Here is a 23,344-nt window from a genome sequence, read left to right as displayed (position 1 = left end):
ATATGTGTTATTTCATAGTTTTGGTGTCTTCACTATTATTCTACAATGTAGAAAATAGTAAAAAATAAAGAAAAACACTGGAATGAGTAGGTGTGTCCAAAATGTTGACTGGTACTGTACATAACTTTAACCATTGTGTAAGAAATTCTCAAATTGATGTTCCAGGCATTTATAAATAAATTTCAGTTGTACATTATCAAAAGCCTTTTGAAAGTCAGCTATGAATACCAGGCCTGGTTTCCCAGATGTTGCATAGTGTTCTGTTGTGTCCATTATCTCCAATCTATCATCCATGTAAAAAACCTGTCTGATTAGGATTAATTACAGTGAGGGAAAAAAGTATTTGATCCCCTGCTGATTTTGTACATTTGCCCACTTACAAAGAAATGATCAGTCTTTAATTTTAATGGTAGGGTTATTTGAACAGTGAGAGGCAGAATAACAACATAAAAATCCAGAAAAACGCATGTCAAAAATGTTATAAAATGATTTGCATTTTAATGAGGGAAATAAGTATTTGACCCCTCTGCAAAACATGACTTAGTACTTGGTGGCAAAACCCTTGTTGGCAATCACAGAGGTCAGATGTTTCTTGTAGTTGGCCACCAGGTTTGCACACATCTCAGGAGGGATTTTGCCCCACTCCTCTTTGCAGATCTTCTCCAAGTCATTAAGGTTTCGAGGCTGACGTTTGGCAACTCGAACCTTCAACTCCCTCCACAGATTTTCTATGTGATTAAGGTCTGGAGACTGGCTAGGCCACTCCAGGACCTTAATGTGCTTCTTCTTGAGCCACTCCTTTGTTGCCTTGGCTGTGTGTTTTGGGTCATTGTCATGCTGGAATACCCATCCACGACTCATTTTCAATGCCCTGGCTGAGGGAAGGAGGTTCTCACCCAAGATTTGACGGTACATGGCCCCGTCCATCGCCCCTTAGATGCGGTGAAGTTGTCCTGTCCCCTTAGCAGAAAAACACCCCCAAAGCATAATGTTTCCACCTCCATGTTTGACGGTGGGGATGGTGTTCTTGGGGTCATAGGCAGCATTCCTCCTCCTCCAAACACGGCGAGTTGAGTTGATGCCAAAGAGCTCCAATTTGGTCTCATCTGACCACAACACTTTCACCCAGTTGTCCTCTGAATCATTCAGATGTTCATTGGCAAACTTCAGACGGGTATGTATATGTGCTTTCTTGAGCAGGGGGACCTTGCAGGCGCTGCAGGATTTCAGTCCTTCACGGCGTAGTGTGTTACCAATTGTTTTCTTGGTGACTATGGTCCCTGCTGCCTTGAGATCATTGACAAGATCCTCCCGTGTAGTTCTGGGCTGATTTCTCACCGTTCTCTTGATCATTGCAACTCCACGAGGTGAGATCTTGCATGGAGCCACAGGCCAAGGGAGATTGACAGTTATTTTGTGTTTCTTCCATTTGCGAATAATCGCACCAACTGTTGTCACCTTCTCACCAAGCTGCCTGGCGATGGTCTTGTAGCCCATTCCAGCCTTGTGTAGGTCTACAATCTTGTCCCTGACATCCTTGGAGAGCTCTTTGGTCTTGGCCATGGTGGAGAGTTTGGAATCTGATTGATTGATTGCTTCTGTGGACAGGTGTCTTTTATACAGGTAACAAACTGAGATTAGGACCACTCCCTTTAAGAGTGTGCTCCTAATCTCAGCTCGTTACCTGTATAAAAGACACCTGGGAGCCAGAAATCTTTCTTATTGAGAGGGGGTCAAATACTTATTTCCCTCATTAAAATGCAAATCAATTTATAACATTTTTGACATGGATTTTTTTGTTGTTATTCTTTCTCTCACTGTTCAAATAAACCTACCATTAAAATTATAGACTGATAATTTTTTTGTCAGTGGGCAAACGGACAAAATCAGCAGGGGATCAAATACTTTTTTCCCCTCACTGTATATGCGCTATGCATTTTGCCAGAATTTTTTGCATCATAACACTGAAGTGTAAGGGGCCTCTGATTTTTTTCAATGGACTGCATCTTTATTTTTACCGTCTTGGGTCCTGTTTCAGTAGTAATGAAATCAGACTACCTTGTTAAGTATCTGATAACCACTCCTATAAAAACGGTACATTAAAACATACTAATAAAAGGTCCTCTGAGTACATCAGAAAAGGTTTGGTATATCTCAACTGCTATGCCATCCATCCCTGGAGTTTTCCCAGACTTAAAGGCTTTAATTGCACCAAGAAGTTCCTCCTCTGTAATTTGGCCTTCACATGAGTCTTTCTGTACAGATGTTAATTTTACATTATTAATAGGAAAACATCCATACAATATTAACCCCCCCCAAAATGTTTTTTTTTTTTAATAATCTTTGGTTAGTGGAGATGTAAGAGACAAATGAAAACATATGCTTAAAGTACTTTACTTCCTCTTTCAAAATATGGTTTGGTGAATCATGACTGACCATAATTTGTAACAAGTTTCAGCGTTTGGTAGCATTTGTTTGGTAGCAATGTTTGGTAGCATTTCTATGTTGAAGATTAAAAAATAATTTGGTACATTTTTCCCTATATTCTATCCAGTTCACTTTATTTTTATAATATATTACACTTGATCTTTCTTGAATAAGTTTTTCCATTTCTTTTAATTTTTCCTCTAACTTATTCTGTGCCTCTATGGTAGAGTTTATATTGCTATCTATCTGTACTGTTAGTCCTATTTCATTTTACATTTACATTTTAGTCATTTAGCAGACGCTCTTATCCAGAGCGACTTACAGTAGTGAATGCATATATTTCATAAATTTTTTCTCCGTACTGGTCCCCTGTGGGAATTGAACCCATAACCCTGGCGTTGCAAACACCATGCTCTACCAACTGAGCCACACGGGACTATTTCCTTTGTTAATATGAACTCTTTTGACCTAAATTGCTTTTGTTTTAAAGATTAGTATTGAATTGCATTTCCTCCTAAAGGCACATTTAAAAAAGTGTTAAAAGTTAATTTGTGGAATTTCTTTCCTTCTTCGTGCGTTTCAGACAATCGGTTGTGTTGTGACAAGGTAGGGGTGGGATATAGAAGATAGCCCTATTTGGTAAAATACCAAGTCCATATTTTGGCAAGAACAGCTCAATCATTCTGTGTGTGGCCGCTCTGTGAGCCAATACTGTATGTTAAGTGAAAATTGAGAAAGAGGCAGTAGCCAAGGTTAAAATGACAGAATAACCCAACAGCACACAGGTGTCATCAGAAGAGGCTTTATTTAGGTGCGTAGTAACCGAGACCAGAGTGAAGGGCCTCCCCATGGTAAAAAGAGCAGATCGACTCCCAAACCCTTAGCCCCTACCTCCTAAACAAGTGATCGGTGTAAGCAATATAGTGATACTTCCATCTAGCCCATCACAGGGCACAGTGGAGGTCTTACTACATTACCACCTATCCAAATCTCCCAGACCTACACATTGCCTAGGGGTTAAGGGTTGATTTGATACAACTGCTCGGATATAACCTTGGGCTACGTCTAATGACACATCTGAGTTTCAGGAGAGATGACTGTAAACACTGACTTCTGTACAAAAACAAAACCCCACGCGAGTCAAGATCCCCCCCACCCCAGGCCTCCCAGTCGCTTAAGAAAAACAAAACAAAACAGAAGAAATATGCTGTACAATTCATCTCAACTACAGTAGCAGACTCCATTTCTGTCTCCATTTACACCCGTTCTCAGATTTACAAAACAAATAAAATAATCTCCTTGCATCTTACATAAAATAGAGTCTCCATATTATTTAGCTATTTACACATAGAATATTTACATTACAGCTTTATCGTACAGGCATTGCCAGGCAGCCCTCCGCGAAGGTCGTGACCCAGGCATCCTGAGAGAGTCGCAGGCAAACAAGTGGTGTCAACGTCACTGGGTCCAGTTGTTCGACTCCATATACTTTCTATGAGAAAATTAATCAATCAGCATAATAGAAACTATGGCGCAGTACAAGTGGCCATGATGATGGTACCATGCCTATAGAATAAAACGGGCCTTGTTTCTTTTGTTGAGAGTTCTGCGACAATGGCTTTGTTAAATTGCGATAAAAAAATGATATTGAACTGAACTATACTGAACATTTTATACAATCACAAACAATTCTCATGCTGAAAATGTGCCCTGAGGTCAGGCAAAAGTGCTTTGTTGTTACAAATTCTGTTGGCCTCCCATCATCTGTACATAAAGAAGGGTTTGTCTTGTGACGGTGAACCTGCGGCCTCAGTCTGAACCCCCCCAAAAGAGTGGAATTATCAAGAGCTGTCAATCAACAACTGACTCAACCAATGAGAGAGATCTTTGACGTGGGGAGCCAATAAGCCTGCAGCACATCATCGGGTTCAGAGACTTTTCATTCCACCATCTCCCGAAATATCACATCTTCTTGTTACATGGTGGAAGCTTTTGTTCAGAGGTATAAACTCGGTTTATTTTAGCCCAGAAGTACTAGTATGAACTAGCATAGGAGTATATTCTTTATTCTCCAACTGTTGCTGACTCGTTGAGGGCTGCCGCTGAGCTGTTGGTGGTAAGTGCCCATGTTGGCTGGAGGGGAGGGGTCAAGAGTTAGGTTAGAGGTCACGGGGTTAGATTGTCTCACGTCTGAGTACTTCACAGAGAAAAGGTGGGACAACAGCAGGAATACAGTCTGTCTGGGGGTCAAATGTCAGAGACATCAGTTTAACTGGTTTAGTAAAACAAAGCCAGCCTTTCCACATTTGGTCTAACCATCCTGGTTTGGGTAAGTTCAGAAAGGTCCAGTTGTGGAAGGGGGTTTGGTGGCAGTGCAAACTGGACAGGCTTCACTTGGACGTGAAAGCAGAAGCATGACTTGGTGTTGGGGAAACAAAAACAAAACAAACAAAAGCTTACTATTCATTCATCCTCATTTTCTGTACAAAATGGCTGTCCAATCTGCTAGTCGAGTCAGTCCTGAAACCTCGTGCCCTCCTCACACAACATGCTCACAAAGTCACACGCACAAGGCTTCAAAGAAAAGAGTTCCAGTCATTTTTCTCAGCCGTTTCCAGCAGTCTGAGTATTGTACACAAAATCAGCGGTGGCTCGTGACAAGCAGACCGGGAAGGGGGCTGGAGGAAGCCAGGAAAACACCCAGCATAGCAAGGTTACAAAAATGGCTAGCTGATTCAGCCAATCAGGGTTGAGACCATTGAGGGCAGAGGTGCAATGGAGAAGGGGGGGTAAGGTGGGTATGGGGGCGATCTCCCTCTTTCTCATCCCTCTCCCACTCATTCGCACTTTCTCTCACATGTCTTTGGGCTCTAGCTTGCAGGACATTTCAAAGAGTAGGTTCTGATTGTCGATGACCTGCAGCTGGCGAACGTAGGCCTTGGTCTGGAGGTGAGAGGGGGAAGGCTCTGCATCCAGAGCTACGAAAGAGAAAGAGGTCAGTTCATTAGTTAAACATACCCCCAACAAAATCATTTATGCAGTAATCATATTTACCCCCTAGATCAGGGTCCCCGGGGTCAAATTTGGCATGCAGGTGGTTTTATTTGCAGCCCCAATTTCTTAGCACAAATATATAGGTTGGAGCTGATTTCCTGGTGTTTTTAGACGCACACACCAAATCTAAAAACACTAGGAAATCAGCTCCAAGTTATTTTAATTTAAGCAACCCTTTCCCAAGTATTCCCACTCATAACAGAGGCACATTGATCGTATTCAAATCAAGGTAAGGTTTTAGTCAAACATATATGTTTGGGATTCTTGAGATCAATTTGCATATTATTTGTAATTATATTCCCGCCCCCCTGACCACCCGCTCAATAAATCAAAATTCTCAATAAGTCAAAATTCGGCACAAGGCTGAATCTAGTTGATGATCCCTTCACTAGATGGTAGAGAAGCTGCTGTAGCATGCAATGTCCTAATCTCACCACCGGATGGCGGCAGACAGCCCTACTATTTCCACTTGACCTAACAAGAGGATCGCAGCAGCATCTGCTCACGGTGAGCCCACACAACGCAGCAGGCAAAGAAACTGGTTTGATTCAGTTCTAACCAACAGTAAAAAACACTTTGTCAGGCAGGCTAACAATATTCACAAATGGTCCTTTCCCATTCTGGGCGCAGAAAATCCTCCTTGGATGCGCCGTTATCCTCCTCTGTGCCACCATCACAACAGCAGCAGCAATCTATAGGATTAGATGGCCATTTACTCCTGAGCCCAAAAGGGCCATTTTGAAGCCATTTCCTTTGGTGGGGTTTTCAATGGGTTTGTGAACGTGGTGTATGCCTGAATGTAGCCTATAGCTGGCGGAGAACACAAGGTTAAACGTCTCCCTGTGTGCTCTAGCTCGCTAAGCAGAAGTAACCTGTACTTAATGGAATCAGATGACCATTGGCAAAAGTCACTCAGCTGGACAGAGGGAGAGAAAAAAAAGAGAGATGGGGAGAAAGAGATGATGAAAAAGAGAGGGATAGAAATGACGGGGTAATTCAAAAGAGCGACCCCTGGGTCACCCAACGAAGCACTCCATACAGTCCATTAGGGTACAGTGGTAATCTCAGACAATGTACCGCTGTAACTAAGCCCTCTAGGATTTGCGCATCTAAGCACAGATTCATTATAGCACTGTGTACAATATAATACAGCCCTAAAAAGGGTTTCAGCACTTCCTGTAACTGGTCTGAGTATCCTGACTGAAGGCTATGGAATACTTCAGAGTGAAAATAAACCCCATTTTGAGAAACCCAGAGTGAAAAGAAATCCTATTTTGCTGCTTTCAGGTAGAAGCTATTCAACTTCAGGTTCTGCACACCAGTTACGTCAAGTCTTGTTTGTGTTCTTTACATCACAAAGGAGCTTAAACCTTGGAAGCCAGGTGAATGAATTTGTCCTCTAATAGACAGAAGTTGTCCCCAGTCCCGTGTGGCTCAGTTGGTAGAGCATGTTGTTTGCAAGGCCAGGGTTGTGGGTTCGATTCCCACGGGGGACAACAACAAAAAACATTAACCCAGCCTTGGCTTAGGCTCCGGTCTCATGTTTCGAGTTTTAAATGTCACGTACACTAGTACAGTGAAATACCTTTCTTGCAAGCTCCAAACCCAACAATAGCTTTAATCAATATCAATGTAGCAGTAAAAATAACATAAGGTACAGTACCTTATGTTATTTTAGTGGTGTTTAACATTGTGTGGTGTGTGTGTCATTAGCCAGCGCACTGTGTCAGTAGTGTTATCATGAGGAAACATTTTTTAAATATCTAGATTAGCATCTTTCTGCATATAATATGCTTGTACAAGTGAAGAATCTTCAGCAGGTATAAACCTCTATATGTGGAGTTGTATGTTGGTAGGCCAAGTTGTTCATGTGCTGTGAAACCTATCTTTATGCCCCAGGTCGATAAATATACAGAAATAAAAAGGGTGGAGATGGCCAATGTTCTACTGGGTCTCTTTGCGTAGGGTCTTATATTATGTCAGCAATCTCTTGTGTGTGTCGATTGTGTAACAGCGTTAGCGGGATTTGTGCGAAACATCAATGATCTTAGTGTGGCTAACAGCGTCGCGCTTTACTCAAACTAATGAGCGTACGGCACAGATTGCTAATGCCATACAAATTAATTACACTGACTCTTGGCGATGCTGGCTCTAAAAATAGTGGACCAGTCTGTGCGATATGTTAGGTAATGCTAGACTATGCGATACCAACATTATCGAGTGTTTGGCATGTCGTGCTAATAATGATTTTGAACATTTAACATGCTAGGTCGTGATAGTGTTTGGCGCTGTACTCTGTGCGGTGATAATGTTATTGGGCGTTTATGCACACTAGGCTATGTAATGAACGATCATGTTAAAGTGTTTACCTCAACATTATGGCGTGGTTAGCACGCAAGGCGGTTTGTCAGACAGTAATATCATTACGTGTTGAGAATGCCTGTGTGCGTGTGTGTGTGTGTGTGGTGGTAGTGATTGAATGGCCCCGAGGGCTGTGCTGTTCTAAACAGATGGTAGGGTGGAGCTCGGCTCCTTCAAGACTATTCTTAACAGACAGGTGTGCCTGTGGAGAGAAGCGTGGCCATTAATGTTTACCTAGCTGAGAGCTCCTGTATCGTCTGATGCTCCTCACCATCTCTGCAACTTTATGCTGGAAGAGAGAGGAGACGCGTGTAGTAAGACAGCAGTCAGGGGAAATCAGGGGTGGTAACTGGTTGACCAGGGAATCACGCTGATTGTGCCGAATTGAAAATACATGTATTTCTTTGGCTTTTCTGTCAATGGCTGAACATGTACTCACCATCTTCTCAAAATTGACAAGCTCCCCATGAAACGACTTGCAGCTCTCGTGGAGGAAGGTCAGATCTGAGAGAGAAAAAGAGAGAGAGAGAGAGCGAGAACGAGAGAGAAAGGTAAACACACAGTGAAAGCAGGGAACAATTATGTAATGGCTTGTCGACACTCGCCCCAGCGGCTGCCCTTGTCTGCCGGTGCTTTAGCCCACAGACGGAGGAGAGGTAGGACCGAGAGAGACGAGCCAAAGAGTCAATCTGTGATCTCTCAATAGGAACTGGAATTTGCGGGTGCTGGGTGAAGGGGGGCATGTTTAATCGAGACGCTACGCCCAGTCAGGAGGAATGTTCTGAATGCTGCTGATGGCGCTAGACCTGGGGAAGGAGGGTGTGTGGCGGAGGGAGGGAGGGAGGTGAGGCGATACGCTAATGTGACCTTTTTCACCCCTGGACTAAAGATGCTATGAGCAGAGCTTTATGAGCTGCACACTGGACAGCAGGCACACCTTCTCTTCCAAACCGACACACATATTTAAACACACACACAGAGCAGATGCACTTTGCTAACCAACTCTCTAATCACACAAACACACAGCAAGCATATGTATATTCCTCCCTCCCTCACTCACTCCCCCACCATCCACCCACACACACAGAGAAGTCAGAAGCACCTTACTCTTCAACACACACACGCCTGCTTGAACAGTTATTTAACCACAGAGATAAACGGCTAGCATTCTGAACTAGCGAGCAGGGTACCAGGAAGCCCTCACTGAGCTGTTAGGTTACGCACAATAATACACTCCTGCTATAACATCCATAACATTTTGAAAATACTTCACCTTGCCACCTAGGTCAGAGTGAAATATCACGGAGAAGGATATGAGTTTGTACAAGCATTTAAAAGATGGTCCATGTCGAATTTCTCTCCTATGTGGAAGCTAGGTGAATTGCAACAGGAATAGGCTGCATTCAAAACCAATCTCCCCCTCTTCCCAAAGTCTTTTACTTTGGTTTTGGTCCACCAGGTTCAAACAGCTGTAAAAACTATGTTTTTTATTATTGAAAATATATTTCACGGAGATTTAGATAGTACAATGATTCCCTACAGTATTCAGTGCTTGTTTTCTCAAACTGAAATTGTGCGAACAGTGTAGAATATTAGTAACCAGGACATGACAGAGCAATTTCTACATGGCCACTTGACCTGGTTTCCACTAGATAAAACACAGCCAAAATAAGCTTTCCCATTTTGACAACAGACACCGCTCCTGCAGGAGAAATCAATAGATGCATATCACAGAACATCACAACACTGGTGGGTAAGTTACTGTGAAACAAATCATTCCACTATTGCTGCAGACATATTATGGACATTTTCTGATTAAGATTTATTTTTTAAATCTTATGTGTTGCGCCATTAAGAAACATTCAGCAATACATATAACAATGCTTATGCTAAGCTGCTAGCCAGCAGTTATGTATCCTATCCATAGAGAATGATAGAGTACTCTAGTGCCCAAAAGCCTATTTTAGCATGGGCAGCGCCATTGGGGACTTTGACGCTTTTGTAGTCAACTAGGTGGGACTTGCTATGGTTTAAAGGGATAGTTCATGGATTGCCGTACCGTGTTCATAGACTGCTTACAGGGTAAGGAAACCAATGTGTTATTTCTTCATTTGGGTGAACTATCCCTTTAAGGGAGGATCACATAATTCTAACCAGGTCATCAGGATGGATCAGCCAATGAATTATACTTGTGTGCAAACATTCCATAACTGCAGGTAGCAATAAAAAGCCAACCTTGGTTTTATACCTGTTCAAACAACACACTCCAGATGGGAATATGGACCCTTTCAGTTTGTTTACCAACTCATGAAAACAGTACAAGAAAATTGACTACAACAAAATGGAGATGGCCTCAATGGCGCTGCCCGTGCGCACAGACGTCATAATGGGAAAGATACAAAGATGAGTCCTCTATCATTCTCTATGGTCATATTAGGAAAAAGTGGAAGCATCTAGCTGTGAAAGCAGTCGACCTGGTAGCCATAGGAGTTGGTTTTTACAGTATGTACATTGTCTTGTACGTTTGTCTTGTTTAAGTTTATGGTCCTCTGTAGCTCAGTTGGTAGAGGGTTCGATTCCCGGGACCACCCAAACGTAAAAAGTGTACGCACACACTGTAAGTCGCTTTGGATAAAAGCCTTATAATTTTACATTAACATTTTTGTCATTTGGCAGATGCGCTAAATGACTACATTATATTAGAGCCTGGTATACACAGCTTTCAAATAGAAAAGATTCCACATGTTTTTGGTGTCTAGGTGACATTGACAAGAGATTTTATACCCAAGGGGGAGGAGAAATGGACAAAGAGCGCGATAACGAGAGGGAGCGACAACGAGACAAGCACACACTAAGTGTAATATACCACACATTAGGGAAGTTACGCACACACAGTGTTATGGTGTAGAATAATGTAAGTATATATTGTATGTAGTCTATAACCAATCTATTATCACAGTGATGAATACAGCTAGCCTATAGAATAATGGCAGTGGTATTTTGTTGACCCAATTTCAGAACAGATCCGATACTTTGTTGATCTAAAAGAAAAATGAGAATTCTCTTGAAATGATTAGATTTGAAAGAGAGGAATGGAGAGAGAGAAAGAAAAAAAAGAGTTGACACTCAAAGCGGGGCACGTGGCAATGGGGGAGGGTGGTCAGGGTGGAGGGGAGGGGGGTAGAGCTCATTATGGAGCTGATCACCTGTGGAGGAGGTGTGTGTTCCCAAAGCAGAGAAATGAATGCCACCTGGTTGTGTGGATAGACAGGGTCCCATGTTGAGTTAAGAGGGTGCGAGAGCGGGAGAGAAAGGAAACGAAAAGAGAAAACGTGCCTTTCTTCGATAATGAGGGACCTCTGTTAAGTTGGAGCGGTAGGTTATGAAGTGCCTCAATGCCGATGTGTGCCTCAAGTATGTGCTCATGTTGCACGTGTGCGAATATGCTGGATGTCTTTGTACGTCTGTATGTGTAAGTGTACGACTGTGAATGTACAGCAGTCTTTATTCATTCCTCAAGAGGATGTTACATGTAGACTCCAGCGTCGGCTGCATCTAACATGAAACAAGTACGATCGTCGCATACTTGTGTTGCCCAGCAGGGAGACAGCACGCTGAGCTTTGTGTTTGTGCAGGATTGAGGTAGCCTGAGTACCATTCTCTTCAGCTAACATTCCACTGCCATTCCAAATGACAAGGAGTAGCAAGGAGTGGAATGTTAGCTAAAACTGACTGGTACCCAGGCTAGGGTTGAGGGAGAGATTAACTACGGGTGTTAATTAGCAAGGCGGGGCTCAACGGCTGCCTTCTAATCACTCTACACAGCATCGTGTGTGTGTGTCAGAGATGTTATGAGCTCACATCTGGACAACATCTGGGGGGGGGGGTGGTGTAGATGTTTGTGCCCCTGTTTTCAGCACCACACACAAACACAGTGCAGTGTTTCCACAGCTGTGTTTTTGTATGCGTGTCCATGGCCAGAGAGAGGCCTTGAGTAGTGGCCCGGCGTCACTGATTTAGTCTGTGGTTTGAGCCAATGGCAGCCTGTGTGGATGGGGTGTGTGTTTCAGTGCGTTTTGTATTAGTAAAGATTTCACTTTTTTGGCGGTGAACATATGCATTTGGGCAGTGGAGAGAGAGAACTACAGTGTTTGTGTGCATTTACTTGCTGTGTGTGTGTGGTGTGTGTGTGTGTCACAGGAGGTTGGTGGCACCTTAATTGGGGAGGACGAGCTCGTGGTACTGGCTGGAACGGAATAGGTAGAATGGTATCAAATACATTAAACATGGTTTCCCATGTGGTTGATGCCATTCCATTTTAACAGCCATTATTATGAGCCATCCTCCCTTTAGCAGCCTCCACTGGTGTGTGTGTGTGTATGTATGTATGTATATATATATATATATCTCACCTTTGAGCAGCAGTGGTGTGAAGGGGATGAGAGGGGGTCTGAGGCTGCCCATCAGGTCTCTGTACGACTTGTGGTTTCTGGATGGATCCTGAAAAACAACAACACGTTCACTCACCCTTCACTAAATGTGCCTTATAAATGAACCCATAGCCACATACAGATTGGGGTCATTTACTTTTTGAGGTCAGAAGACCTCTTATGAATCTTGACTGACTGAAATGGAACTGAGCCCAACCCTGATATACAGTAAGCCCATATTATAAGGACTTCCTTAACTGTCCCCTTGGAGACCCCGAACAGCCACTCACCGCAATGCTTTCAAACTGCTGGAACTGCTTCCTGAACTTCCCAGGGAGTCCCTGCCACAAACCACAGACAAATAGTTCCCAGACTTATAAACAAATCCCTACGCCAGTGTGTTTGCTGACGTGTCAGCCTTGTGTGCATGTTGACTGTGTGTATCACAGGAAGTTGGTGGCACCTTAATTGGGGAGAACGGGCTTGTGGTAATTGCAGGAGCAGAATCAGTGGAATGGTATCAAATACAAACACATGGTTGCCAGGTGGTTGATGCCATTCCGTTGACTCCGTTCCAGCCATTATTATGAGCCATCCTCTCCTCAGCAGCCTCCACTGATGTGTGTGTGTGTTTTACCTCCCAGGTGAGGCGAAGGCGGCTGACTGCAGGGTTGTCCAGCCCCAGGACCACAGCTAAGAAGGACAGCAGGTCCTGCTGCTGCTTACACCTGGAGTACATACACACATATGTTAGATATGACTAGACAATAACACACTTAAACTAACACCATAAAACACACTGTTAGGAATGACCAAATAACACTACTTGTCACTATTCTAAACTATTATTGTGGCCATACACACTATTAAAACACATATCATCAATACAGCACACCGAGTTGTAACATAATTCAATAGGACTGACAGACACCCGGAACTCACAGAGCTGCGATCTTGATGAACTTGCGGAGGAGCTGCACCCTCTTGGGCAGCGACTGGCACTGCAGGATCTCGGTGGCGACCCAATGCTGCACCTCGCTGCATCGCTGCAGTACCAGCTCAAGGTTGAGGGGGCGCCAGCGAGCCTGCTCGCCGTGGAACACATAGCACACAAACTCCACCTGGACATACCAATGAAGAAACGTAGAATAAGTCTACAGCATCGGAAATGTAGGTAGACCCCACACAGCATAAAAAGTTCTTATCGTTGCTAACTTTTTTTTGCAATTATTTGGCAGAGGTTCTGCCCAGTACTATCAGCTCCACCAATCACTGACCTCATGCACGCAGCTGAAGAGCTCCCAGTCAAACACCACCAGCTGAGTGGCTACCTCCTCAGCACTCATGTCATGTAGTTTACTGTCGCCGGGCGACCAGTGGATCTCCTCAGGTAAGGGAAGCTAAAGAGAAACAAATCAAATTCTCGAATCTTACCAGAGAAGCTTTGGACTAAAACACCACTGTTTCATCTCCTTGGCATATTTTTTTTATATTGGTAACTTTATGAGAACTATAATGAATCAAATGTAAACAATGTTTAGTGCTATCCAAAATGGCCACCAGCCAGGGCTTTTCATTCCACTCCATTGTTAAGTGATAACTCGTGCTCTAGGACTCACCAGGCTCTCCAGCTCAGAGGGCTCGCAGGCAAACAGGTGAGTGTTGACTCCCAGGGTGGTGAAGACGGCCTCGTCGCTAGGCCGGAAAGCGGCCTTCTCTGAGAACACAACAACACACATGAGCTCACACATCAGCACACACGCAATGGATTAGTAGAGATTCCAGCGAACACATAACAAAAAGCACACAGAGACATGCCAGAACATCAACAAACTGTTTTCATCTCCATAGAGTCAAATCACTTTGGCAGCTTAGCTCCAAGCAGTGGTGGGTAGTCATTTGTGGATTTAAATCTAAACCTCATTTGTGGATGTAAGCATCGCTGTTCAAACAATCATGTCAAAGCTCGCATTGTCTGATTGGGTGTTTTGGTTGTTGCTGTGTTTTTTCCCTGCAGAACGCAAATCAAAAAGTAGGCATGGCGAGAAATAATCGTAGGTTTAATGTATACAGTATCTGTGTGTGTGTGTGGGCCAGTGTGTGTTTGTGTGTGGTCCTACCCCCGGCGGAGGTGACAGCCACCAGCAGCAGGTTGCCAGGTTGGGTTGGCTGGTCTTCACTGTACTGCAGCTTCTCCCTGACCAGCGCCAGGATCTCCCCCACGCGGCATGACAGACGGCTGCGGATCGTCACGTACGAGTGGTCCGGCGTGTACACCCTGCAAAAGACTGTGCGCGCACACACACACACACACACACACACACACACACACACACACACACGTTTTAACTTCACCCACATGGCTCTAGTGTGTACAGCATCTGTCCCATATCCTCATATCTGTTTGCCTGTATCTGAAGACCTTAAAGGAAAATACCACTCAAAAAACTGTTGATACGGTCCCAATTTTTGTTTTGCATGTGAGAAATTACATTTTCAAGATATAGAACTTTCAAAATACACAAAGTGTCACAGTATGATGCGTTTTGCATCCCATCCTGTCTCACTCACTCTCATCTGATCCCCGGAAGGCCTCTCTGGGCTGCAGACAGGCGTCGATGCGGCGGAAGTGGCGGAAAAGAGGACGGACCTGCTTCTTCCGAATCTCCTTGTCCTCCTCGGAGCTGCTTAGGAAAACAAAGTAGACGGTCTGTCAGTCCATGCATCCTTTCAAAGCCAGCTAGTTTGTAATTGGCTGTGATGGCTTGTGTGCTACAGTGGGATGGATCCAAAGGTCTGTATCTACCGTCGCCTGTAAGTAAGTAGATTGTAATTAATAGGGGCCATTGTTCTTCCTTATAAGGTCAGGGTAAACTCCTAGCCATATTTATAGGGGAAGGCCCCACAATAGTTACAGTGCGAGTTAGGAGGCTATAGGAGAAACCAAGGCCATTCAAATCAACCTATTACACTAATTAACAGTGATTGTGCAATAAAGGCTTTGACTAAACCAAGAGGTGCGACACAGCAACATCCAGCTGCAATGCCTTTCACAGCCCCAGAATACCAGAAACGCTAGCAGACTGGTGCTAAAAGATGGTGTGTGTGTGTGTGTGTGTGTGTGTGTGTGTATATATACGTGCGTGATTGCGTGTGTATCTGGCTGGGGTGGATATGTGACTTACGGGCATTGGAGAATCTCGGTCCAGCGCTGAAGCTTCAGCACGTCTTCCACGAGCTCAGGGAACTGACTGAGTTCTTGGACTGCACACAGATATAGCTCCTGAGGCAGAGGAGACAAATGACTTTCAGAGAGCGAGTGCACTTTGTGCCTCTGTCTGTGTGTCTACCTGCACTGTGTGGGCAGTTGCAGTTTGTCACAAGAAGTGCTGCTAGACAGAGAGAAAGAAAGCCAGACAGAACACGAGAGAGAGAGAGAGAGATAGGTAGACGACAGTGGAGACAGAACGGAGCAGTGTTAGAGGCCAAGGGGGTCTGTGTGAAGGAAACCGACAGAGATGTGTTTTTAATGTGAATATAGACGGAAAGATCGAAGAGGCCAAAAGCCTCATTTCCCAAGGTGTGTTCAGCTGAGTCATTTCCGTCACCATGACAACCTGGGCGGCCCTAACAGGCGGCTGCCAGAATCAACACTCCACACACAGCTCCCACCCAGAGAGAACGCCACAGCACACTGCCTTGATGCCAGGCCGCTTGGATGGAAGAGCAGGTGTGTGTGCGTGCGCTTGTAAAGTGTGTGTTTAACACTGCCGAGTTGTTAGATCTCACGCCATCGTCCTGCTGGATGGCTGTTTGTGTGCGCGTGCGTGGTGTATCTGTGTGTATGTGCACGTGCATGCGTGTGTGTGTATGTATTCCAAGAGTGTGTGCTGGACCAGTACCTTGGGGAAGCTGTTGGACCTCTCACCCTCTTCCTGCAGCAGTTCTCTGTATGTGTCCAGGTAGCGGAAGGCAACACTCAGCACAGCCTGCTTCCTCTCTGCCCCGTCCCAGCTGGGCCAGCCCTCCCCTGCCTTCCCCTTGACACCAAATCTGAACCCAGAGTCAAGGGAAACAAACGCTACAGAGACAGAGAATATCTACTGATGGCTGTCATTAGGAGATTGATATTGAAGTTGGGGAAGATATGGAATCATTTGGAGTAAGCTATTTTCTAGTACTTGTTTACTATCCACACCAAAATGATTTATATGTCATACTAGCAAAGGACACACACACACACACACACTTTGTAATTCTATCAGAGTTGCACAACATCGGTTACGAATACATTCACGCACACACCACACTGACAGACAGAAGGCACACATTAAATTACCACTCACACAAGCACATGCAGACGCTCAAAAACACCCTGTAGAACCTCTAATAAAAACTCACTGAAACACACAGCTGTAGAACCATGGTCACCTGACACACAGATGGAAAAACACAGTATTTCAGTGCGGTGTTCAGAGTCAAACAAGCAACTCGTAATTACAGCTTAGCCAGAGCAGAGAGCTGTGTGGCGAAGGCTCAGACACACCCATCCATTGCCGCCCCCCACACACACACACACACACTCTCTCTCTCTCTCCTTTTCCCTCCAGCTCCCAGTCACAGCAGGAGGAGAAGAGAGCATCTTAGCAAATAGAGCAGTAAAGAGTTTGAAGAGCTCTGCACGGTGCAGCACCAGAATTAGTGTGATATTGGGATATTTTTCCATCCTGTGACTTGATGGTATACCATCACAGGTCTATGTTGGACTCGCCACCAAAGAGGAGTCATACGGGCACACGCATGCAGACACGCATGGGGAAACCTGACATCCTATCCTAAATATAAGAAGGGACTACCCACCGGACTCCACGGCTAAACTGAAGGGGACTATCCCTGACACCCTCCCCTATTTCAGACCACAATCCAAGTCCACCACAGGCCTGTGACCTACAAAACTCACACGCTGAACAGTATTTACCAATGCCTTGGATGACATTCCAGATCTAGTCATTCTATATCTATGATCCCCTGTTCACCTGCTTCTCCCAGCTCCAGAAACCGCAACCTAACCCTAAGGCCAGCTGCTGGGTTTATATTGCACTGCAGTATCTTATTCTCTCGGTTTTGTTCTATTAGGTTAAGTTCTATTGCTGGTGTGGGAGTTTGGCCCCAGCCTCCACAGTGGCTTGGAGTCCCTCCAAAGCTCCTCAACATAGCCGGGGTTCTGGGCTTTGATCGCTCAGCCACTACAAGTGTAGTGTATGTGTGTGTGTGTGTGTGTGTGTGCGCACGTGCATGCCTTTTGAGTGTGTGCGAAGGGTTTGGGATGAGTTACTCAGGGAGAGTGACGTAAAGGGAGGGTTTGGGATGAGTTACTCAGGGAGAGTGACGTAAAGGGAGGGTTTGGGATGAGTTACTCAGGGAGAGTGACGTAAAGGGAGGGTTTGGGATGAGTTACTCAGGGAGAGTGACGTAAAGGGAGGGTTTGGGATGAGTTACTCAGGGAGAGTGACGTAAAGGGAGGGTTTGGGATGAGTTACTCAGGGAGAGTGACGTAAAGGGAGGGTTTGGGATGAGTTACTCAGGGAGAGTGACGTAAAGGGAGGGTTTGGGATGAGTTACTCAGGGAGAGTGACGTAAAGGGAGGGTTTGGGATGAGTTACTCAGGGAGAGTGACGTAAAGGGGGGGTTTGGGATGAGTTACTCAGGGAGAGTGACGTAAAGGGAGGGTTTGGGATGAGTTACTCAGGGAGAGTGACGTAAAGGGAGGGTTTGGGATGAGTTACTCAGGGAGAGTGACGTAAAGGGAGGGTTTGGGATGAGTTACTCAGGGAGAGTGACGTAAAGGGAGGGTTTGGGATGAGTTACTCAGGGAGAGTGACGTAAAGGGAGGGTTTGGGATGAGTTACTCAGGGAGAGTGACGTAAAGGGAGGGTTTGGGATGAGTTACTCAGGGAGAGTGACGTAAAGGGTTTGGGATGAGTTACTCAGGGAGAGTGACGTAAAGGGTTTGGGATGAGTTACTCAGGGAGAGTGACGTAAAGGGAGGAATTCTCAGTGTTCCTAATGGAAGGGGAGGCAGCATTTGTTTTCATTTCCAGAAGGAAGCCAAACGTGTTTCCACAACAAAAGATCTGATTAGGGCCAGCGAGACGGAGGGAGAGGTGTGGATGGAGAGAGGGAGAAGAGAAAAAGAATAGGTGGGAGAGAAAGACAGCGGGAGGGAGGAGGAGAGGGGAAAGGGTTAAGAGGTACAATGGAGAACAGGCTGGATCATTGATCATGTGTAAGAACACCCCTCACACACACACCCCTCACACACACACACACACACACACACACACACACACACACTGGGGCGTCCCACTAGGGCCCAGACAAGCTGCATTAATGGCAGCGAGGCATGCGGACGGTCTTTCCCAGAATGCCTTTGTGTTGCAGTCTCCGTCGAGAGTCCCATTGTCGTCTGGAGGGCCGCTCGGGCCTCTAAAACACACACAGTGAGGGGATGTGAGGGAATCAGTGAGGAAATGTAGGTCAGACACACTGAACGGGGGTTCTGGGAGAAAAGGAGGGTGTAGTGTCCATCCACACTCTGACAAACATAGACCACTATCCCTTACACACAGACATGCACCGACAGACTCACAAATGCACACAGACACACATACTATCTGGTGGAATACATACTGTCTCATCACTAAAGATGAATGTCTTTACCTACACCCTTCAAAAAAGCAAGCGATCATAATGGGGGGGAAAGGGAAGATTCTAAAGCCAGAGATAGGCAGGATAATATCATTGCTCTAAATATGTTAATTGTAGATAGGCAGAAGCCTCATATCATATCATGGTCCACTGTAATGTAATAATATGGGAAACGGAGTTAGCCACTAGGCAGACGTTAAGTAGCAGTGTGGCTCATTGCCAGTGAATGCACTACTACTGCGACCCAAATTCCCAGCTCTGCGTCAGGGAATGTTGCTCAACTTTACTGAACCCCCTGTGGTGGTGCCAAAACAGAAACACTGTTCCTTGGCTTGGTGCAGACGGGAGCCAGAGGAGTTGTTGTTACCAAGGAGTTTTCGGTTCTTAAGCCTTTGGTCGAGTGCTCCTGCCAAGTTACGAGCAACAGCACTGGATAATCTTACTCAAATTGAGCGTCAGCCTGACTGAGTAGCCTAATATGGCTTTGATACTGTAGAAAATATAATTATTCATAAAGATTTTTTTTATTTGTTATTATTATTAGTTTATTTTAAATCGGCTAATTTGCAAGAGCTTTTACTTGAACACTGTGTGCATGTTCCATAAAAAATAGCCCTTGCTTTTAACATAGCGAACATCATATGCTAGACTACTTAACATGTTGCTTCAAAAGAGAAAGAGAACCTTTTCTAAAGCAAAAAAAAAAAAACATTGTCCATGTTCAAATTCGGTGTCAAGGCTAGTTCAGTGCCATTGTTTATATTAGCCTAGCGAAGTAGCGGCGTTGAACATAACAGCATTATCTTGGCGCTAACGAGCACTCGGACAGGAAACCAGAAGTGGGCCACCCTCGCCTTGCACAGCGGATGGGAGTGCTCGGACCCAGTCTCCCTGCATCCCAATTCTTCCTGGGGATGTCTGGGAAGGGTGTGTAGGTGTGTGTGTGTTTACACATTGGGGCTCCCAGGTCAGGCTAGGCCAGGAAGGAAAGGGAAGGTAAAGGATACTGCTGGAGTAGGACCTGCTGGAACCTGTCTGAGGCCAGGAAGATGGGGTGTGTCAACATGAAGTCATCCAGGAGGGTTTCTGTGGAAACGAGAGAGAAAGAGAGAGGTAGGGAGGGAGAAAGGATAGAGAATGGAGGAAAGGGAGAGGGAGCAGAAAATAGGGAGGAAAGAGAGTAAGACAAAGGGATTATGAAGAGGGGATATTGGGAGATAGGAGAGGAAGAGAGAGCGGGAGAGAGAGAGAGAGAAAAGCATGTTAATTATGCATGGCTGTGCTTCTACAACCAGTGCAGCTGTAGCTCCACTGTACTTGTTTAACCGGTCATGCCCCAAAAGCTCAAATTTGATTATTGTGTCAGATAGAGATAAAAACGGGTGTCTGAAATCCCTTAACGTCACCTTTGTCTGCTGTTAAATCCCTGGCCCTGGCGCAGCGGAGGGGCTTCTGCTACTGGGCTAAGATAAATCCTGTCTCAGTGAAACCGCCACCTGGTCCTCTGTGCTCCAATTCAGTCTCCAGTCTCCAGCTCTACACACCAGAGGGGAGGCAATGTGGTGGCCTCTATTTATAAACCCTGACGGAGTCTCGGACCGGCTGGACTGCGGTTAAATCGCCCCAATCCCACTAAATCAGATGAGATTTCAATGACTCGTGCTATGTTGTTAATATTATTTCAAATGACAACAAACGAGGCGGACGAAATTGGAAAGCGTAGGCCTATTTGCTCTCTGGTTAGGGGAAGTTGTTATTCTGGAAAAGCAGTAGACGGAGGGCGGAGGGATCGTTCCCGGTGACAGGATATACTTTCCCTAGTTTACTGCTGGTGTTATGGGGATAAGCAGGCTCGTGGATACTTAACCTCACAGGGTCAGACATACGAGTTAAAGAGTGTTGTATTTTACAGACAGATATTAACACACTGACCATCAACAAGACACCACGCGCACACTAGGGGTGTGAGGATGTTGACAGTGTAGGCCTGCAGACGTGTCTGTTCAGGATATGTAAAAAAAAAGAAAAAAAAAGAAACGAAGGTTTTGATGAAAATGACTAGAAGCTGCGACACAAAAAGGGGCGCCACACATTCCATTACCCAGAGTGCATCATTAAGAGAGCACTCACTAGCCGTGCTAATCAAACTGCCCCCATGCTCGATCCCAGACTGAGACCGTCACAAACGGAGCCCACTGACCTCTGAGGGGGTGTGTGTGTGTGTGTGTGTGTGTGTGTGTCTGACAGAATTTGACACATGTTGGAGCGGGGCTGGGACAGTGGAATGGCAATACCTGCTTTGAATTCATAACGCGTAGAAAGCATGGAGGTGTTGCTGTTCGATCACTACTAGATTAAGACCTGTTCAGACCGCTCTTTCTCCTGGCTATTCTAACTAGATTTCAACAGGAAAGAAAGACAAATACTGTGTGACATTGGATATAGCGAAAACTACAGAACCAATTCTCTGCATGTGATTTTATTGCTTGATTGGAATAGAGGCTTCTGATCCACTCACTTCCTGAAGTATCCACTACATATGGTAATTAGGCGCTTCCAATGAATGACATATTTGTCAGTGTCCATGTGTGGATGACATTTAAATATGTGTGCTTGTGTGGTATTGTGCGTGTTCGACTGTGCATGCCAGTTTGTGGGCTAATGTGTGTGTTCAAACATGCTAGTTTGTGGGCTAATGTGTGTATCTGTAGTCCTTGCATGCTGCAGCGAGTGAGTCCACGCATCGTCGACCTCTTGGCAGTACTGGTTTCCCCACAGTTGCCTGGGAGATGCCACGTTGAGTGGCTGCAGTGAGACAGCCCGGAGAGGGAGCGAGAGAGAGAGAGAGAGAGAGAGAGAGAGAGTGGAAGAGCGGCAAAAGATGAGCAGAGGAAGCAAACGGAACGATAAAAAAAGAAAGAGTATGAAAGTCAGAAGACAGGCAAAGCAAAGAGAGAGAGAGAGGAGAGGAAAGAGAAAGCGAGAGCGCGCGAACGTGGGTGGCGGGTGAGAAACAAATGGGATGCAAAGGAGAGAGAACCAGAGGAAAGAGAGGAGAGTGCATGAGAAAAAGAGAATAAGAGAAAGAAGTGAGTGAGTGGGTGAGGAAGAGTGGTGAAGGGACGCGGGTCTCAATCACCTTCCCCATCACTATTCCCCTGGAGCTCTGTGTGTGACCACAGGAAAATAGCACATCCTTTCAACTCTACCTGCAAAGGAACAGCAGGGCGCTACAGAGCTAGCTATGAAGTGCAGCATGGCAGAGGAGACCATAGAAACTAATAGCATAGAGAGGACACATTCCCTGTTTGTTTCATGTGTAGCTTACATGCTAAAGTCTCATAGTAAGAGGCCAGTATAGATCTGAGAGAAGTCATCATGTTTGACTCATCCAATACGGCTGCCGGGCTCTCGGGCAGGTTGCCACTGTGTTTCATTGGTGACGTCTGTTCAGGTCATTCACCTTCTAGACGAGGGGGAAGACCCATTGTGACAGGCTCTTGGATCCACACAGTGGTAACAGAGAGAGATGGCCACTGATAATCTCCCTGCTCCTCTGTCAAACTAATACAGTGTCCAACCTCCACGACAAAGAGAGAAAAATAGCATGTGCCGGAGATGGATCGGTGCACGTAACAGGGTGGAGAGACATTTTCCCCACTCTCCCTCTCTCCAGAGCCTGTTCTCTCGCCTTCTCCCCTCCCGCCACGTATTATGCTGGAGCTTAAAGTGCAGAAAATCTCTGGCTCAGATTAGAAGTGAGCACACTGCTCCGCATGACAGGAGTGGGAGAGAGGAGCGCAAATCCAACTCCCACATAAACACAGAGACAAAACACATACGCCCAGAATCTCAAAACATGTGCACCCCCACGCACACGTACACATAAACGTGCGTGCACATTCATACAGAGGTAGATTATCCCAAATGGACACTACACATACAGGCACGTCCACAAACTCAACTAATTTACAGACTCTCTCATTCAAACACTTGTGCATGAATATAATTATTATAGTTTTTTTAAACACTCCCTCCCTGCAATGCCCCTGATCTCAGGGTAAAAGCACTACTACCCACCTCCCACAGTCTGTGCCTCAATCCAAACGGCAAGAGGGCTGTGGTGGTGGTGAAGTGGGCAGAGCATACAGCCTTGAAGTACACCCTGTCCTTCATCCCCCTTTCTCTCTGGCCCTGCAGGAAGCATAAAGGCTGGGAGGGGAGGAGTGCACACTCCCTTCAGGGGTGGAAAATGGCAGGATGGAGAGACGGAAGGAGGTTGTGGTTCAAGTCCCAGCTGTGGACCACCTTATACCAGGGTGGAAGGGGTTTAGCCTCATAACAACACAAGGTCTGGAGAACGT

At 45.4% G+C, this 23,344-nt stretch overlaps 1 protein-coding gene across 3 annotated transcripts in view; it reads right to left on the bottom strand.

Moving 5' to 3' along the window:
* Positions 1 to 3,215: 3,215 nt before the first annotated feature.
* The window catches only part of LOC106600822 (rap guanine nucleotide exchange factor-like 1), a 31,448-nt gene continuing 11,319 nt past the window's right edge, over positions 3,216 to 23,344 (bottom strand). The window contains exons 1-15 of one of the 3 annotated variants that reach the window (XM_014192523.2): positions 20,387 to 21,816; positions 19,988 to 20,066; positions 16,175 to 16,325; positions 15,458 to 15,555; positions 14,844 to 14,959; positions 14,393 to 14,560; positions 13,892 to 13,989; positions 13,550 to 13,672; positions 13,215 to 13,393; positions 12,910 to 13,000; positions 12,563 to 12,613; positions 12,255 to 12,342; positions 8,282 to 8,346; positions 8,077 to 8,131; positions 3,216 to 5,405 (exon numbers count right to left, since the gene is read on the bottom strand). In XM_014192523.2, the coding sequence (XP_014047998.1) occupies positions 5,281 to 5,405; positions 8,077 to 8,131; positions 8,282 to 8,346; positions 12,255 to 12,342; positions 12,563 to 12,613; positions 12,910 to 13,000; positions 13,215 to 13,393; positions 13,550 to 13,672; positions 13,892 to 13,989; positions 14,393 to 14,560; positions 14,844 to 14,959; positions 15,458 to 15,555; positions 16,175 to 16,325; positions 19,988 to 20,046 (1,467 nt within the window). In that variant the 5' untranslated portion in view covers positions 20,047 to 20,066; positions 20,387 to 21,816 and the 3' untranslated portion in view covers positions 3,216 to 5,280. Of the gene's footprint in view, positions 5,406 to 8,076; positions 8,132 to 8,281; positions 8,347 to 12,254; positions 12,343 to 12,562; positions 12,614 to 12,909; positions 13,001 to 13,214; positions 13,394 to 13,549; positions 13,673 to 13,891; positions 13,990 to 14,392; positions 14,561 to 14,843; positions 14,960 to 15,457; positions 15,556 to 16,174; positions 16,326 to 19,987; positions 20,067 to 20,386; positions 21,817 to 23,344 lie in introns of those variants that run through there. The other 2 variants (XM_014192521.2, XM_014192522.2) reach the window with 2 other exon arrangements.

The sequence above is a fragment of the Salmo salar genome, chromosome ssa03, assembly GCF_905237065.1.
Source record: "Salmo salar chromosome ssa03, Ssal_v3.1, whole genome shotgun sequence".
Taxonomy (NCBI): Eukaryota; Metazoa; Chordata; class Actinopteri; order Salmoniformes; family Salmonidae; genus Salmo; species Salmo salar.
The sequence above is the reverse complement of the archived record's forward strand: the minus strand, read 5'-3'. Positions and strand labels throughout refer to the sequence as shown.